Source organism: Lagenorhynchus albirostris, chromosome 13, assembly GCF_949774975.1.
Source record: "Lagenorhynchus albirostris chromosome 13, mLagAlb1.1, whole genome shotgun sequence".
Taxonomy (NCBI): Eukaryota; Metazoa; Chordata; class Mammalia; order Artiodactyla; family Delphinidae; genus Lagenorhynchus; species Lagenorhynchus albirostris.
The window spans coordinates 69,341,975-69,360,304 of NC_083107.1; the positions used below are offsets into that span (position 1 = coordinate 69,341,975).

The window sequence follows — 18,330 nt, forward strand, 5'->3', positions numbered from 1 at the left end:
GACTGGGGATAGGAAGGCAAGATTACAAAGAGGCTTAAGGAAACTTCTGAGGTGATGAATATGTTCATTATCTTGACTGTGGTGATGGTTTCACAGATTTATATATATGTCAAAGCTTACCAATCTGTATACTTTAAATATGTGTAGTTTATCGTGTGCCAGTTATACCTCAATAAGGCTGTTCAGGAAAATTTTTTTGAAAAAGGAATAATATCTCTCTCACAGGGTCATTGTGATCACTTAATATTCACTGAAAAATGCTGCTATTATAATTTTAAAGTCTATGATTCATACCTGAATACAAATTTAAAGAATTTTATTGTGCTTCTACGGGGCAAATCCTATACAAACTAATGAAAATAATAATGCCTATAAAAAGTTATAAACACATTAAGTACATTTTTAGCTTAAAGACTCTCCAAACAACAAAAAAATTATATTAATTTTTTTATAGTGTTTCTGAGCAAAGTATTGTGCTAAAGGCATTACCTAGATTATTTCATATAATCCTTATAACAATCTTTTGAGATAGGTGATATTATCTCCATTTTACATATGAAGATATAAAGGCCTCACAGTGATATGGAACTTACCCAAGTTCATACTGTAAGTAGAAAAGGTAAAACACTCAAGCCAGATCTCACGGACTCCGAAGTCCACGGCAACAATTTTTTTTTACATCACTGAAAGAAGGCCACCTGACTACTGGCTTAGAATGGGAAGTTTCCTAGAATTTCAACAGTTGACAAGGAAGGATTTCACTGCCTAACCTTCAGGAAGTTAACATTCTACTACATAAAGTGAATAAATTAGCATTACTTACCATATCTGTAGCTTGATCTTCTTTCCTTGCAATTCAACTGTTTTGATCTTAAAGTCTATTCCTACAACATAGAAAAAAAAAGGTAAATTGTATCTATGGCTCTGAACATGGCTATACTAAAATTAATTGGTGTAAAAACACACTTTCAAAATTTGTTTGTTTGGTTCTGGAAATTTACTATGTATGCAATTCTGAGCAAAAGTGTCCAACTGTAAACCTGTGTGATATAAGATCCAAGACAGTAGAAGAAATAGTTATATACAGAGATTTTACAATTAGGAAATTAAAAAAATATTTTTTAATATCTAATATTTTAATGCAAAAGAATAAAAAGATGTTTCCTATTAGCAAAAAACATACCCTTCACTAGCTTCCAGAAAAGAATACTACCAGGGATAAAGAGGGTCGTTTCATAATGATGAACAGGTCAATGAATTTAGAAAGTGTAAAAGTACTAGATGTTTATGCATCTAGTAACACAGTGTGTCACAGTACATGAAGCAAAAGTATTATAGGTTCCCCAGGATCTGTCTGCTCTTTAACTAACTAAAATCTTCAATTTGGCCCTTTCAGTTTGTTTCCCATACCCAATTAAAATAAAAAAAGAGGGCCATTTGTCTGACACTTACAAACCTCAGACTATGTCTACAGCCCATATTTTTGTTTCTCTAGGAATTACTGAGAAAATCATCCTAAAATGATCTGGTTGTCAAGAACAACTCTGAACAGGACTGAACAATCCCAGTTAGGCATAGAATTTGTTAATTAATCTTAATGACAAACCTGACAACCAATACTATTTCAGAAAACTTTCCTGAATAGAAGTGAAATTAGGACAGTCTGAAAGCTCTAAACCCTTTGTGATGGAAACCAGGTAACACTGGAAAACTTCCAAGAATTTAGACTGTTTTAAGCCATCCACCTAACTGTTCAAGACAGAAACCTCATCCTAGACTCCATGATTTTCCCTCTCCATCTCATGTTGTCTATCCTCAAAATAATTAGCAGCAGTTGAAGCAGTTCTTCATTCTTTTCTGCACAAAAACTGCTAGTGTTCCTACCTCTCCGGCCACTCATCAATCTTCATTACTGGTTTCTCCTCACCTAACTTTTCTAAAAATTGGAGTGAACGTCTTTTCCCTGATTTTATGGCTTTAAATTCCATGTACACACTGGCAACTCTCAAATTTTATATCATAGCCCAGACTGCTCCCCTTAACTCCAAACTTAAGATACCCAACTGCTTACTGGCTATCTCCAAATCTCATCTTTCACAAAGACTAAAAGCAAAAGTCCCTAAAATAGTCCATAAGGTCTTACACATTCTGCCCACCTTCCCCCCTGTTCACTCTGACCTCAGCATTTTCTATATCATTTTTTTTAAAAAAATATTTACTTATTTATTTATTTTTTAAATTTTGGCTGCACTGGGCCTTCACTGAGGCATGCGAGATCTTTAGTTGCAGCATGTGGGCTCCTCAGTTGTGGCAGGCGGCATGCATGCAAGATCTAGTTACCCGACCAGGGATCAAACCTGGGCTCCCTGCATTGGGAGCATGGAGTCTTACCCACTGGACAACCAGGGGAGTCCCAGCATCTTCTTTATCATCTTACTCTGATCTCGCTAACGGTACTGGCTTCCACAAGTTGTTCCACACACAGGTCAGGCAGATTCCCACCTCAAGGTCTCTGTACATACTGTTCTCCCATCCTGGAATACTTTCTTCTCCATCAGAGCTCCTTCCCCTAGCTAACATATCCTAAGCTGCAACTTTTCCTCATGTCCCTTACCCCATGTCCATTATCTGTTAATACTCCCTTAACCCTATTCCTTACTTTTTAATCTTTAACATTCCTTAAATATACTGTATATATTTACTTTTTCTTTTTCTGCCTCCCTTTGCCAAATATAAGATCCAACAAGGGTAGGGATTTTTATCTGTTCAATTCTATTAAATTCCCAGCACCTAGAGCTATGCCTGACATATAAGCAGGCATTCAAGAAATCACTGTTGAATAAACAGATAAATGACATTTTCTAGAGAAAATAAAAGGGTCCCTGAGAAAAGACACAGATGCTTCACCTTTAGGGTGAAACTCACCACTTGACAAGCTCCACACTTGCCTGCTTAGCTTCCAGTCAGCTTTTTAGAGTTTCAGGCAAAAGCATGAAGGACAAAGTTCCAACGAGATATCAAAATAAAAAAGCAAAAACAAACAAAAAAGGAAACCTGGAGGAAACAGGGGCAATACAGAGGAAAAGATATAGTTCTTTTTATCTTCTCAGAACAAGATGGGGGGGTGGGGGGAAGAAACAGTAATCTGAACTAGAAAACTCCTGGAAATTAAAAAGGCAGAAATAATATACTCAACAGAAAGGCTGTAAGGGAAAATTAAGATCTCTCAAAAAATACAACAAAATGACAAAGAATGGAATGTATGTGAGATATGATAAGTCAAAAGATCATACCAGGAGATCTGACATCTAACTCATAAGTTCAAGAAAGAACAGAGAAAATGACACACAGAAAATAGTAATCTAAAAATTATGCAAGAAAACTTAACAGAATCAAAGGAATCTATTTTAGACTGAAAGACTCACCTAGTGCCTAGCATAATGAATAAAATAAGATCTATACCAAATTATATCATCATGAAATTTCAGGGCTGAAGATAAATTTCAGGAATAAAGATAATATTATAAAAGCTTGCAAAGAAACAAACCAGGCCATATTAAACAATCAAGAATAACAACTCTGAACTACTCAACGGCAACACTAGAATCCAGGATACAAAAAGGTAAATAAAAGGTATTCTCGGGGGCTTCCCTGGTGGCACAGTGGTTGAGAGTCCGCCTGCTGATGCAGGGGACACGGGTTCGTGCCCTGGTCCGGGAAGATCCCACATGCCGCGGAGCGGCTAGGCCCGTGAGCCATGGCCATGGAGCCTGCGCGTCCGGAGCCTGTGCTCCGCGACAGAAGAGGCCACAATAGTGAGAGGCCCACGTACTGCAAAAAAGAAAAAAAAAAAAAAGTATTCTCGGGCTTCCCTGGTGGCGCAGTGGTTAAGAATCCGCCTGCCAACACAGGGGACATGGGTTCGAGCCCTGGTCCGGGAAGACCCCACATGCCATGGAGCAACTAAGCCCGTGCGCCACAACTACTGAGCCCGCACGCCTAGAGCCCGTGCTCCACAACGAGAGAAGCCACTGCAATGAGAAGCCCGTGAACTGCAACAAAGAGTAGCCCCTGCTCACTGCAACTAGAGAAAGCCTGCACGCAGCAACGAAGACCCAATGCAGCCAAAAATAAATTAATTAAAAAAAAAAGTATTCCCAACCTATATCCAGCCAAAATCAAATAAGAGTAAAAAAAAGGCATTTCTAAAGATGAAAGATCTCAAAATATTTACCTCTCGTGCATCTTTTCTAAGACAGCTACTAGGAGAGACTTCTTTACCAAGAATAGGAAGAAAAAGAATCCAGCAAAGAGAGTGATATAGGGAATTCCCTGGTGGTCCAGTGGTTAGGACTTGGTGGTTTCACTGCCGTAGCCTAGGTTCAATCCCTGGTCGGGAAACTAAGATCCCGCAAGCCATGCAGCACACTCCTCCACCCCCCAAAAAAGAGTGATGTAAAGGGCAGTTCAAACTGGCCTAGAGAAGCAACCAGTTCAGGAGAGAATGAGGAAAGAAAACAACAGGACAGAATAAAATGCTAAAATGCAGAGGTATGCCTCCTAAGAGAAGGAGGGGATGAAATGGTATTAACGGAATTTAAATGAAAAGAAGAGTTCAGAAGGTCTGGCAATTCTGTTGTAGAGTTTGGGATAAAGTATGAATAGTGCCTTGAAATCTAAGCATATGTAACAATGAAGGGACTGTAAACTCAGTAAAAACAGAAAACTGTCCAAGAAAGGAAATGCAATTATAGTACACTACTTGGTTTAGCAGTTAACAAAACGTGTTATAACTATTTGAGAAGATGAAGGGAGAGGAACCAAGAATGCCTCATGGTATTAAGAGTATTCCAATTCTCATCTTCCGTAACAACAAGAGGAAATTTCTCAAATTAGTCTTTTTAAAAGTTAAATACATATGACTAGGGAATATGGGGTTGAATATCAGAAGTAAAGGCCAAAAAATGTTTGGGAAAGGTAACACACAAGTGAGCATGGGGCAAGGATTTATTGTTGCTGCTGCTGTTGTCATAGGTCTTAAAGTACTAACTTCTAAAACTCTGTAGCTATTACATTAATAGAAACAAAAATTAGGTTAATAGAGGAGGAGGTATGTTTACAAATGTTCTCTCCACTACACAAACACTCCGACTTGATCACCTAACTTCTAGCATGGCCCCAAGCCACCCCTACAGTCTCATTCCTTCCAGCCTTTTTTCTATAGTCACTCTCAAAAACAACTTTTACAACTGTGCACTTTTCCCAAGTAAATACCTTAGTCATTCCAGCACGCACTTTCCACACCCTCAAACATAGGTTGGAAAAACCTATATTTAAGATAGAGTAGAAAAGTTGTTTTTTGTTTTTTTTTAATACCCGTTGCAGAGCACAGGCTCCGTACGTGCAGGCTCAGCAGCCATGGCTCACGGGCCCAGCCGCTCCGCGGCATGTGGAATCTTCCCGGACCGGGGCATGAACCCGTGTCCCCTGCATCGGCAGGTGGACTCTCAACCACTGCGCCATCAGGGAAGCCCTAGAAAACTTTTTGATACAAGTTAAAGATTAGGGCAAAATCAATAACTCAGCTGCCAAGAGAAGCTAGGAAAACCTATCACCCTTTAAGATTCTGCCAGGAAGAATCAGATTCTCCTGCAACACTATCATTTGTTAAATTACCACAGACTAGAGCAAAATCATAGGGTTTGATCCAACCAGCGATTCTTTTCCAGCTTTTGCTTACGTAAAAATATACTAGAGGAAATCCCCACTTTTTACAGATTCCTGGGACCCAGTTCAAACAAGTATTTCAATTTACCACAGTCTAATTCGTTTATCAATTTTCAGTTGCTCAGGAAAGTGAGAAACAATATCAGGCAAAACATTTGCCTTAATGATGTTGCACCATCCAGTGACAAGAAAAGTAACTGCAACTTCTAGTCATTATAAATATCAGTTTTCCAAAACTTGGCTTCTGATGACACATCAATAGTAATTAATGCAGGCAGAAACAACCTATATAATAAACTCCAGATAACCGAAGTTCAACAACGTATAGCTAAATGATCTATATCTGTGGTTTTTAACAGGTGAAAATCAAATGTTTTCACCACACCAGGAGAGGAAATAGGAATCGCATACCTACAATCCTTTGAATGTAGCTTAGTCTGAAATTTAAAAGACCTAGTCCTAGCTCTGTCATTAACAGCACAAATTTTGAAAAGGCCATTTTCCATAATGGACATCTCCATATGGATGTGAAAATGGAGAATGCACAAAAGTTCCCTCTAAAGATCCTTTCATTTAATAGTAATAGCTTAGTAAACACTTTGAGAATTTACAATGTGCCAGGTACTGTTTTAAGCCCTTTGCATAGATAACTCATTAAGTCATCAGAACAATCCTAGTCCATACTATTACTTCTATTCTACAAATGATGAGTGAAATAAAAACCAATAGCAGCAGCAAAAGAAAAATCAATTAACACTAATATTCACTGGATAATTAAATATTGTAAGCATTTCACATATACTATCTCATTTAATATTAACAAAAATCCTCTGAGAAAGTACTAATATGCCTATTTTATTTTACTTTGGCCGTGCCACACAGCTTGCAGGATCTTAGTCAGATCAAGGATCACACCCAGGCCCCGGCAATGAGAGTGCCAAGGCCTAACCACTGGATCGCCAGGGAATTCCCCTAATATGCCTATTTTATAGAAGACAAAATATACAGTAATTTACTTAAGGTCACAGAATTAATAGGCGGCAAAAACCAGGACTCAATTTCATGTCTGTTTGATTGCAGACCATACATGCTCTTAGCCTATTTTCTACTGAGGTAAAATTCACATAAAATTTACCATTTTAAAGTGAACAATTCAGTATATTCGCAATATTGTACAACCAGCACCTCTATCCAGTTCCAAAACATTTTCATCATCTCAAAAGGAAACTCCATACCCATTAGTCAGTGGCTTTCCATTTCCCCTCCCACCACTCCCCTGGAAACCACCAGTCTGCATTCTGTCTCTATAGATTTACCTATTTTGGATATTTCATATAAATGAAAGCATGTAACATGTGACCTTTTGTGTCTGGCTTCTTTCACCTAGCATAATGTTTTCAAGGTCCATCCACGTTGTAGCATGTATCGGTCAGTACCTCATTCCATTTTATGACTGAATAATATTCCATCATATGTATATACACCATTATCTGCTTATCCACTCATCTGTTGACGGACATTTCGGCTGTTTTCACCTTTTGGCCTTGGTAAAGTGTTGCTATGAATATGCATGTATATGTGTTTATATGAGTACCTGTTTTTAATTCTTTGGGGTATATACAAGAAGTGGAATTGCTGGGTCATATGGTAATTTTGTTTAACTTTTTGAGGAACCACTGTTTTCCACAGCAGCTGCACCATTTACATTTCCACTAGCAATGTATGAGGGTTCAATTTTTCTACACATCTTAACCAATGCTTATTATTTTCCTTTTTATAAGTCATTCTAGGGGGTGCATATGAAGTGGTGCCTCACTGTAGTTTTGATTCGCATTTCCCTAATGACTACTGATACTAAACATCAGTTCATGTGCTTGTTGACCATTTGTATACCTTCTCTGGAGAAATGTCTATTCAAGTCCTTTGCCCTTTTTTTTTTTTTGCGGTATGCGGGCCTCTCACTGTTGTGGCCTCTCCCATTGCGGAGCACAGGCTCCGGACGTGCAGGCTCAGCAGCCATGGCCCACGGGCCCAGCCGCTTCGCGGCATGTGGGATCTTCCCAGACCGGGGCACAAACCCGTGTCCCCTGCATTGGCAGGTGGACTCTCAACCACTGCGCCACCAGGGAAGCCCCCTTTGCCCATTTTTAAATCAAGTTATCTTTTTGTTGTTGAGTTGTAAGAGTTCTTTATATCTTCTGGAAAACAGAGTCATATCACAAATATGGTTTGCAAATATTTCCTCCATTCTATAGGCTGTCTTCACTTTCTTAATTACCTTTGATGCATCAAAGTTTTTAATTTTGATGAAGTCCAATTAAATGATCTGTTTTTTTCTTTTGCTGCATGCCATTAACTACTGATTTTAATTTTTGAAATGTATGAGACAGGATAAGTTCCTGGTAACTGAGAAATTACTGACAAAACCAAAGCTAACTTCAACTCTTCCAACTACATCCTAAGATGTAATAAAGAGATAACACAAGCATTTCTAGTGCAATGTAATATATATGTCTATATATGTATTATCTACAAGCTATTTCACATTATAGTAATGTGTGTTACAGAAGAATAAACCACACTTACTATATACTTGACACTAAATGAAGCAGACAAAATCCTCTGTTGACGGGATTTACATTCCAGGGAGAAAAGACAAAAAAAAATAAAATACGTGAGGAGAGTGTTTCAGGCAGAGGAAACAATAAGTGCGTAGGGTCTGAGGTAGAAATATGCTTGGCATGTTCAGGAAAGATAAGTAGGAGTTTGGGTACAGTGATAACGAGTCTTCTGATCCATGAACATGGTAGATGAACATGGTTCATCATCCATGAACATGAACATGATCTCTGTTTATTTGGGTCTTCTTTAAGTTCTCTCAACAGTATTTTGTAGTTTTCAGTGCCTAGGTCTTGCACATATTTTGTTAAATTTATCCCTACTTCATTTTGTGGATAATACCGTAAATGGTAATTTCAAGTTTTATTTTCCAATTTTTTTTTTTTTTGCTAAATATAGAATACAATTTATTTTTGTATTGACCTTGTATCCTGCAACCTTGCTACATTCACTTATTAATTACAGTTGCTCTTTTTTTTTGGGGGGGGTGATGGTGGCTTAGAATTTCAATGTATGTAATCAGGTAGTCTGTATAAAGGCACTTCCATATCATCTTCCTTTTCAACCTCTAGACTTGCTTCTTTCCCTTGCCTTATTGTACTAGTTAGGACCTCTAATACATTGTTGTTTTGTACTTGATCCTCAAAAGAGAAAGCTTAGACTGAAAGTTTCACCATTAAAGTATTGTGTTAACTGTACATCATTTAGTTGGTTGAGGAAATGTCCTGTTCCTAGTTTGGTGAGGTATCATGATGCAAAATGAGGTTGCATTTTGTCAAAGGGTTTTCTATACGTATTAAAGATGTTCATGATTTTTCTTCTTTATTCCAGTAAGGTGGATAATTAAAATTGATTTTGAATGTGAAGTCAACATTGGATTCCTGAAATAAATCTCCCTTGGTTGTGACATATTATTCATTTTATAAGTTCCTGGAATTGATTTGCAAGTTAGATAAGAGTTCTTATATACATGTTCATGAAAGACATGTCAATGATCATTTGGAATAGGTCTTATCTTTATATGGTTTTAGTATCCAAGATAAAGCTGGTCCCATAAATGATTTGGAAGTGTGCCCTCCTCCTATATTTATTGAAGTAGTTTAAGATTGGTATTTTCTCCCTTAAACATTAGATAAAATGCATCAGTGGTGGCACAGTGGTTGAGAGTCTGCCTGCCGATGCAGGGGACACGGGTTCGTGCCCCGGTCCGGGAAGATCCCACATGCCGTGGAGCAGCTGGGCCCGTGAGCCATGGCCGCTGAGCCTGCGCGTCCGGAGCCTGTGCTCCGCAACGGGAGAGGCCACAACAGTGAGAGGCCCACGTATCGCAAAAAAAAAAAAAAAAAAAAAAAAAAAAAAAAAAAAAAAAAAAAAGCACCAGTGAAGCCACCTGGGCCTTGAGGCTTCTTTCAGAGAATTTTAAACTAAGATTCAGTTTCTTTTTATTTCTTTACTATTTTAATTTTTTTTTAATTTTTTGGCCACACTGCACAGTATGTGGGTTCTTAGTTCCTGGACCAGAGATCAAACCCGTGTCCCCTGCAGTGAAAGCACTGAGTCTTAACCACTGGACCACCAGGTAAGTCCCTCAATTTCTTTAATATATGTCTACTTAATCAATTACTAAAGAGGAATGTTGAAACATCCAGCTATGTAATTGTACATTGTCTATTTCTCCTTCCAATTCTGTCAGGTTTTGCTTCAGGTATTTTGAAACTATTAGGTATATAAATATGATAAATTGACAACTTTATTGTTCTGAAAAGTCTGTATTACTGTAAAGTCTGTATTTATCCCTCACTCTGAAATCTATTTTGTCAAATATTAATAGTCATTTGAGCTTTATGATTAATAGCTTATTAGATATCCCTAATTTTTTTTAAGTGGTTGCACTAGCATTTATAATATACATTTTTAACTTAGGACAGTCTACCTTCAAACAGTATTATACCACTTCTGGTATTAATATAAGACACTTATAGCAGTATACTTCCATTTTCTCCTATTACTGGGCTATTTAAAAAATCTTTTTTCTTCTACATGTTACACTTCTACGTTTTCTAAATATTATGAATCCTATAAAACATAGAAATCTTTGCTTTAAATAGTCAATTGTCTTTGAAATAAACTAAAATGAGAAAAAAGTGTTTTATATTTCCCCACATATTTACCATTTCTTAATCTCTTCATTCCTTTGTGCAGATCTGAGTTTCCATCTGGCATGATTTTCTTCAGCCTGAAAAACTTCCTTTAACATTTGTAATAGCGCAAGACTGCCGGCAAGAAATTCTCTCAGCTTTTGTATGGAAAATGTCTTTATTTTGACTTCATTTTTGAAAGATATTTTTGTTAGGATTAAATTCTAACTTGATAAGTTTTTTCCTTTCAGAACTTTCAATATGTAATTTCACTGTCTTCTGGCTTGCATTGTTTCTTTCTCCAACTCCCCAATGTGGGGAGAACTGTAGATTTAAGAAATTTTTTATTTTGAAATTATTTTACAAAAAAGTTGCAAAAAATAGCTCAGAGTTCACATATACCTTTCATCTAAGCTTCTCCTAATGTTAACACTTACATAACCATAGTACATTTATCAGAAATAAGAAAGTAACACTGGTACAATGCAAACTACAGAACTAATCCACCAGTTTTTGTTTTTTGTTTTTTGTTTTTTTACTAATGTCACTGTATTCCAGAATCCAATCCAGATTCCCACTTTGTATTTAGCTGTCATACGTCTCTAGTCTCCTCCAATCTGTGACAGTTACTCAGTCTTTTCTTGTCTTTCATGACCTTGATACTTTCGAAGAATACTGGTCAGGTATTTTGTAGAATTCTCCCTCAATTTGGGTTTGTCTGCTGCCTTCTCATAATTAGAGTAAGATTTTGCATTTTTTGATAAGAATACCACAAAACACCACAGATGTAATGTTTTGCCTTTCTTGGTTCATTATACCAAGTATATATTGTGGATGTCTTCTTTCTATGATATTAACCTTAATAACTTAGTTAAGGTGGTATCTACAGAGCTTCTCTCCGCTGTAAATTTGCTGTTTTTCCCTTTGTAATCAATAATTTCTAAGAGAAAATACCTTGAGACTATGCAAACGTTTCTCATCGTACCTCCCCAGTGATTTTACCTTCCATCACTGGACTGCCTGTGACAACTATTACTGCAGTATTTGCGTAACGGTGATTTTCTTTCAGTCACGGTTTTACACTTATTAATTGGAATTCTTCATTTATGATTTGTCCCTTCTACCCACCAACCTATCTGTTTGTTTTATACTTACCAATATGGACTAATGGCTATTTTATTCTATTGGTAGTAATGCAATATTATAATTATTTCATTACAGCTTTGGACATTAGAAGCTCTTTCAGGTTGGTTCTTACACACTTTTTTTTAATTAATTAATTAATTTTTGGCTGCGTTGGGTCTTCGTTGCTGCACGCAGGCTTTCTCTAGTTGCAGCGAGTGGGGGCTACTCCTCATTGCGGTGTGCGGGCTTCTCATTGCGGTGGCTTCTCTTGTTGTGGAGCACGGCTCTAGGCACGTGGACTTCAGTAGTTGTGGCCCACGGGCTCAATAGTTCAGGCTCAAGGGCTCTAGAGCGCAGGCTCAATAGTTGTGGCGCACGGGCTCTAGAGCACAGGCTCAGTAGCTGTGGCGCACAGGCTTAGCTGCTCTGCGGCATGTGGGATCGTCCCAGACCAGGGCTCGAACCTGTGTCCCCTGCATTGGCAGGCAGATTCTTAACCACTGAACCACCAGGGAAGCCCGGTTCTTACATACTTTTGACATATCCCATCCTTTTCTGAGCACTTCTTCATTTTCTGGCACCAAAGATGCTCCCATATATCCCAGTTCTGGAAGCAGTCAGTTCTTTTTAAGAGTCCTGGTTCCTTTTGTTGAAAAACTGAATGTAGAGTCCAAGATCTGGGCACTAGGCATGCTCACTGCTTCTTCTAGGCATTCCCAGAGGACAGAGTGAGAAAATATATTTATGTACACTAATCCATGCATATACACACACCTGTATTTCCACAACCACCTGCATGTATAATATATAAAACCATGAGTTCATAGTGATAATTCTGATTCCAATTCAACATCACAGAGTTCCTTCTAGTCTTCTTCCTTTCCTTAACCTCTTTAATAGTAGAAACCTGGCTCTCATTATCTAAAATATATTTACTTATGTGTTCATTCCTAGTATATAGTTTCCAACTTGCTAACCCATACCACCCTTGTGAGAAATCAGAATCACCAAAATGCATGTTTACAGTCCTTTTTACCTTTAGTCTTACAATAGCTAATCAAATACTGTTTTCTAAAGGTATTTTGATTATTCTTTTCTTCTTCCTGTGTGGTTATTTGCTCATTTGTTGGCTCATATTGTTTCATAAAAAGTCAACAGCTGTTCTTATCTTTGTCCCTCTGTATATGTAATGTGGTCTTTTTTCCCTCTGGCTTCTCTAAGATTTCTCCTTGTAACTGGTTTTTAGCCACTGGGTTAGCACGTGTCTCAGTGTGATTTTCTCTATGTTCATCCTACCTAGGTTCATAAAGTCTATGGGATTACAGTTCTCGTCATTACTTGGAAAATTTTCAGCCATTATTTCTTCAAATACTTCTTCTGCAACCACAGGACCCCACCTGCCGTCCTAGAGTCCAAATGCACATGCATGAGACTGCTTGATAATGTCCCACACATCACTGAGGCTCTCTCCTTTTTTTCCCCAGACTTTTCCCCCCTGTGTTTCATTTTGCACAGTTTCTATTACCTTACACTGATCTTTTCTTCTGCAGTGTCTTTTCTTCTTTTAATCTGCTGTTAAGCCCATCAGCTGAATTTTTCATTTCAGATATTGTGTTTTTCAGTTCTAGGAGTTCTAATAGGTCTTTTTTACATCTTACATTTCTCTCACGTTCATGCTTCCTTTAAATGCTTCCATGGGTTTCTTGCATGTTGAGTTTTGTTCAGGTGGGCAGCTAAATTAGTTGAGAATCAGCTTAATCCTTTTGAGGCCTATTTTTCAGCACAGTCTTAAGGTGGGACTTGAGTAGCCCCTTTTCTAAAGTTACTTTGGCCCTACTCCTAAGGAGTACCGTATCTGGGGACTCTCCCAAATGGTTCTGATATTCCACAAGGTCTCTCCATTCTGGCTGGTCAAAACTAGAAATACCTCACAACCCAACGTTAAGTCCCAATATTTCTACCAAGTCTCTGGTAGTTGTTCTTCCTCTAATAGTTAGTTGTTCTTTGCCCAGCCTATGGAGCTCCACCCAGCTTAGTATCCAGCCAAAGAGTCAAAGGAGCTCCTCTGCAGATTTCTGGATTTCACTGTCTGTGTAACCCCATCTTCTATGGTAATCACCCCTGCAAATTCCAGCCTCTCAAGTCTATTCTCTGACTTGTACCTCCTTGGCCCAACAAGACTGCCTCACCCTGCTTAGATTCTAATTAACTTAGATTCTAACTGGAATCTAGTTTCAGAAAGAAAGCCTGTGAGATTCGCAGGGCTGAATTTTATTTTCCTTCTCTCAGGGAATGCAGTCCTGCCCTGCCTGTTGTATGTGTTTTGTCCAACTTCCTCCTTATTTATGGCCAGAGGGCTAATCTGGTACCAGTAAATTACTCTGTAATGTCCAGAAGTAAAAGTTCTCAACAGCTTTATTGTCTTTTAAAGGTTTAAGCAATCCTTAATCTTTCCTGGGATATGTTCCAAATCATTTGAGAACCTAATGAAAATCATGGATCCTTTGCACATGCCCTCACACCAATGTGCATACATACAAAATTTGTAAGTAGAATTTCAGGGAGTTCATAGCCTCTGCCCCAGTCCCCCCACCTTCTATTGTTCCAGAGGGCTGTAACTTATAGTATTGGTACACAACACTATCATTCTTCCCAGGTTTTAGGGCCAATTTTTATTTACCGAAAACTTGCTAAGTGTGAAATTAAAGTATTTGAGCCAAGGAAGTTTTTTTTTTTAAATCAAATGAGACGCTTTTTTTTTAAGTTTATTACGAAGTTCAGAAACAATCCAGCTATTATTCTTTCTCCACCTGTGACAGATAATATTTCTCACGTATCTTCATGATGATATACTGGCAGTCTGACACTACAGAGTGAAGAAACAAAGCCAAAGTCATCTGGACTTTGTACCCGATTTCGTAATTAGCTTTTTTCATTATATAATTATTAAAAGGTGAATTATTTTCTTTTACTATCCCAAATCTAGCCACCAGCAAGAGCAACACTGATACTGAATTATAAATATATATATTTCATATACATACTTACTCACCATTCTTCTCTAACCGCTGTTAAAAGCTGGCATTCTTCTAGGATACAAGTCCTCAGAGTACATGCCAGCTCTGTCAGGCCAGATGTATGTGAATAAATCACCTCAGAAGTCACCCTAGTCCTATGTGCTCACAATAAACACCTGTTGATTTAAGTAATGGAAGGAAGTTGAGAGGGTAGAGACAGAAGGGTGAATTGGAAAGGACAGTACTTTGGGGTACTTAATATCTAATTAACAAAAATCAATTGACCAGAATATTAAGGGTTTATTTCTGAACTCTCCACCCTAGTCCACTGATCTGTATGTCTGTCTTTACACTAGTACCACACTGCCTTGATTACTGTAGCTTTGCTTTAAGTTTTGAAATCAGGTAGTGTGTCTTCCAACTTTGTACTTCTTTTCAAGGTAATTTTGGCTATTTCCACATGACTCTTAGGGGCCACCTGTCAACTTCTGCAAACAAGCTAGCTAGGATTTTGATAGGAATTGCACTGACTGTGTAGGTCAATTTGGGTAGTACTGCCATCTTAATATTGTCTTCCAGTCCATGAGCAGTGGGGTAATCTTTCCATTTACTTAGATCTTCTTTAAGCTCTTTCAACAGTGTTTTCAGTGTGCAAGTGTTGCAGTTCTTTTGTCAAATTTATTCCTAAATACTGGTTTCTTTTGATGTCACTGTAAATGGAATTATTGTCTTAAATTCATTTTTGGATGTTTCACTGCCAGTGTATATAAATACATTTCATTTCTGCATATTGCTCTTATATCTCATTCACAGACTTTTAAAAACCAAAGTAGCTGAAGTATCTGTACATTACCTTAAAATTACATTACAAATGCCAACAAAAGTCATTCTAACAAAAAATAATTTCATCCAAGTAAACCAAAGAAGCTGACATCACACGGTAATATACAATAAAGCCCAAGAACTGCTGTATCTGTAAGTCAGGATGAAGAAAGTCTTATTTGTTATGCACTAATTTTAGAGACACTCCTCTAATTCATAAAGTCATTAGGATTCTCACAAGTAATATAGTTGGAAAAGACAGCTGGGAAATCTGACAAATTCCACATCAGTTAATAGACAGTAATATAAAAGCAAGAGAAGCAATACCACAAAAACAGAAAATTAACATGTTTCTCTATGCACAAAAGATGTGATGCCTTTTCTCGACCTGCCAGAGTAAGTTTTCCTATTTGAAAATTTAAAGTTTCCTTTAATATCTATATTTGTAATACCCATGTGGCATTTTAAATATTTACTTAGAATTTCCATTTTACCACCTACCAAATTTGGTAAAAATGAAAAAAATATAACCAATTCACACGTACATCTCACACAATTTCTGAAAACCCAAATGCTCTGAAAAAGTAAAAAACACAACCCACTTACTATGTCTTAATTATTTTGAATTCAAAATTAGTGTAGTAGAAAGTAATAAGCTTTGCTCTGTTTCACAGAAGTCATAAGATTTGTTTCATTGGAGTCACACATTTCCAGAGGTAGTTTTAAATTTGGCATGTGTAGTTAACTCCTTGAGTCCCTAATGAACTTCCTCCATTCCTTTATTCCTGAGCTTCTTTTATAATGCTCCTTTGACACTTTTCTAAAAAGGAAAGAGAAACTTTTTTCATGTCAAAGAACTGAGCAAGTAGATTCTGTGATAAAACACCATTAGCTGCTTTTGTTGCTACTTCCACTACTCAAAACTTTGGAGGCACCTTCCAGAAGCTAGTGTTCTCTAGAACATGGCGGTATCTTCATATGTTCTTATTTGGTACCACAGCATCAAGAGTAACTCTGCCTCAAATAACTATCATGATCCCTCCAAAACTACTCCAATCATACTGATGATCTGTTAGGTTATACACTACACATCAATAAGCAAATATAAGGTTAGGGCTGACAGTGAATTAACTTTAGGAATTAAGAAAGGCAGTATGGACCACCGTGATTAAGAGGATACAGACAAACATGCCCTCTGACTCTGCCAGGTACTAGCTGTGTTGCACTGGGTGAAACTTTAACCTCTCTAGACCTGTTTCCCTCATCCACAACAGGAATTAAAATTTCTATCACCAGTATGCTGCGAGGATTACATGAGAATTAATGTGTAAAAAGTCTAGGATGGCACATAAAAAGCCCTCAATGAAGCTATTACATTGGTTCTGAACATTACTCTAGCTACCCAATTTCAGCCTTCTCCCAGTCTTAACGCTTTGCCGTTAGTGAGTCAAACTGTCTATCTTCTTTTTGGCCTGCCCTTATCTTATTCTCCTGATACCTCCTTGATCCAGACCAAACTGTATTCCAAGCAGCATCTCAAATCAGCAACATTGTTCTCAATTTTTCCAGAACTTGCTCACTCACCTTCTAACCCTTTGTTGCTTTCTATCTTCCTTCCCCTTTTATGGATATTTGCAACTTTTCAAGTATTAAAAGGTTTTCTAAATCATTAAAATGAGTTCATATACTATCTTTAAAGGCCACCGAATCTCCAGAATCTAGGACTTGTTGATCAACTGTTTCAAACTTATTAATGCATAATGCTTATTACTCTCTAAGTAATATGACAACTTGTTATTTAGCCACGAAATTTTTACATCAGAATAATACTTTGCAATGGCATTTGTTTATTCTGTATTAGATAAAACATAGCCACTTTAAATTCCTGCTAATCCACTTGACTTCCCCAAATCTTTAAGTCCTCCTCCCCTTTAGATTTCAGATGAGGTTTTATTTAATGTTTTTCGTTTTTAGTCTTTTTTTTTTTTAATGGATTTATTTTTGGCTGCATTGGGTCTTTGCTGTTGCGCGCGAGCTTTCTCTAGTTGCGGCGAGCAGGGACTACTCTTCCTTGCGGTGCTCAGGCTTCTTATTGCGGTAGCTTCTCTTGTTGCAATAGCTTCTCTTGTTGCGGCAGCTCCTCTTGTTGCGGAGCACGGGCTCTAGGCGCACAGGCTCAGTAGTTGTGGCGCATGGGCTTAGCTGCTCCGCAGCATGTGGGATCTTCCCAGAGCAGGGCTCAAACCCATGTCCCCTGCATTGGCAGGCGGATTCTTAACCACTGCGTCACCAGGGAAGTCCTCCTTTTTTTAGTCTTAAGAAACAAAAACAAAAAAACCTTTCAAGCAACCCTCTTCTCTAGCTTATTTATCAGAGAGACAAAAACATCTGCTTAAACAAGTTAAATCTGTGCTGATCCACTCAGGACACTGCCAGCCAAAGCACAAAACCATTTCAATTCCAACAGAGCGGGCCGGGAGGAGGTGGACGGGAAGGATCTTCAAATGGCATCAGGCAATAAATGACTTAATGGAGGGGATGAGGACTGTTTTCCCTACTGGAAAATAAAGGATAGTTCTACTTTTGGCACTTAAGAATTTAGGAGGCATGGCTTGTTAAGAATGTTTGATGTGGGGAAAGGGGATGTACTAATAAAATTTAAGCATAATGTTCTCTAATTCCTTAGCAATATTCCACTTTCAATTATCTCATCTTGGCATCTTTTTTCTTCTACTGTCTAGGAAGCCTGTACTCTCACGTTGCTGCACGTATCTGCTTCAAAATTTAGAACCAGGCATGCCTCTTCAAGACCTCCAAATTAAGCTCAGTTTCCACTCACAACAAATATGGGCCCCAACTTCTTATTCCTCCCAGAGGTCCCT

The 18,330-nt window shown here is 37.9% G+C and overlaps 1 protein-coding gene across 4 annotated transcripts in view; it reads right to left on the reverse strand.

The window, feature by feature from the left end:
• The window catches only part of RAB10 (RAB10, member RAS oncogene family), a 75,462-nt gene that overhangs the window by 23,628 nt on the left and 33,504 nt on the right, over window positions 1-18,330 (reverse strand). For all 4 annotated transcript variants that reach the window (XM_060169767.1, XM_060169770.1, XM_060169769.1 and 1 more), the window contains one exon: window positions 824-884. In XM_060169767.1, coding sequence (XP_060025750.1) covers window positions 824-884 — 61 coding nt within the window. The remainder of the gene's footprint in view (window positions 1-823; window positions 885-18,330) is intronic.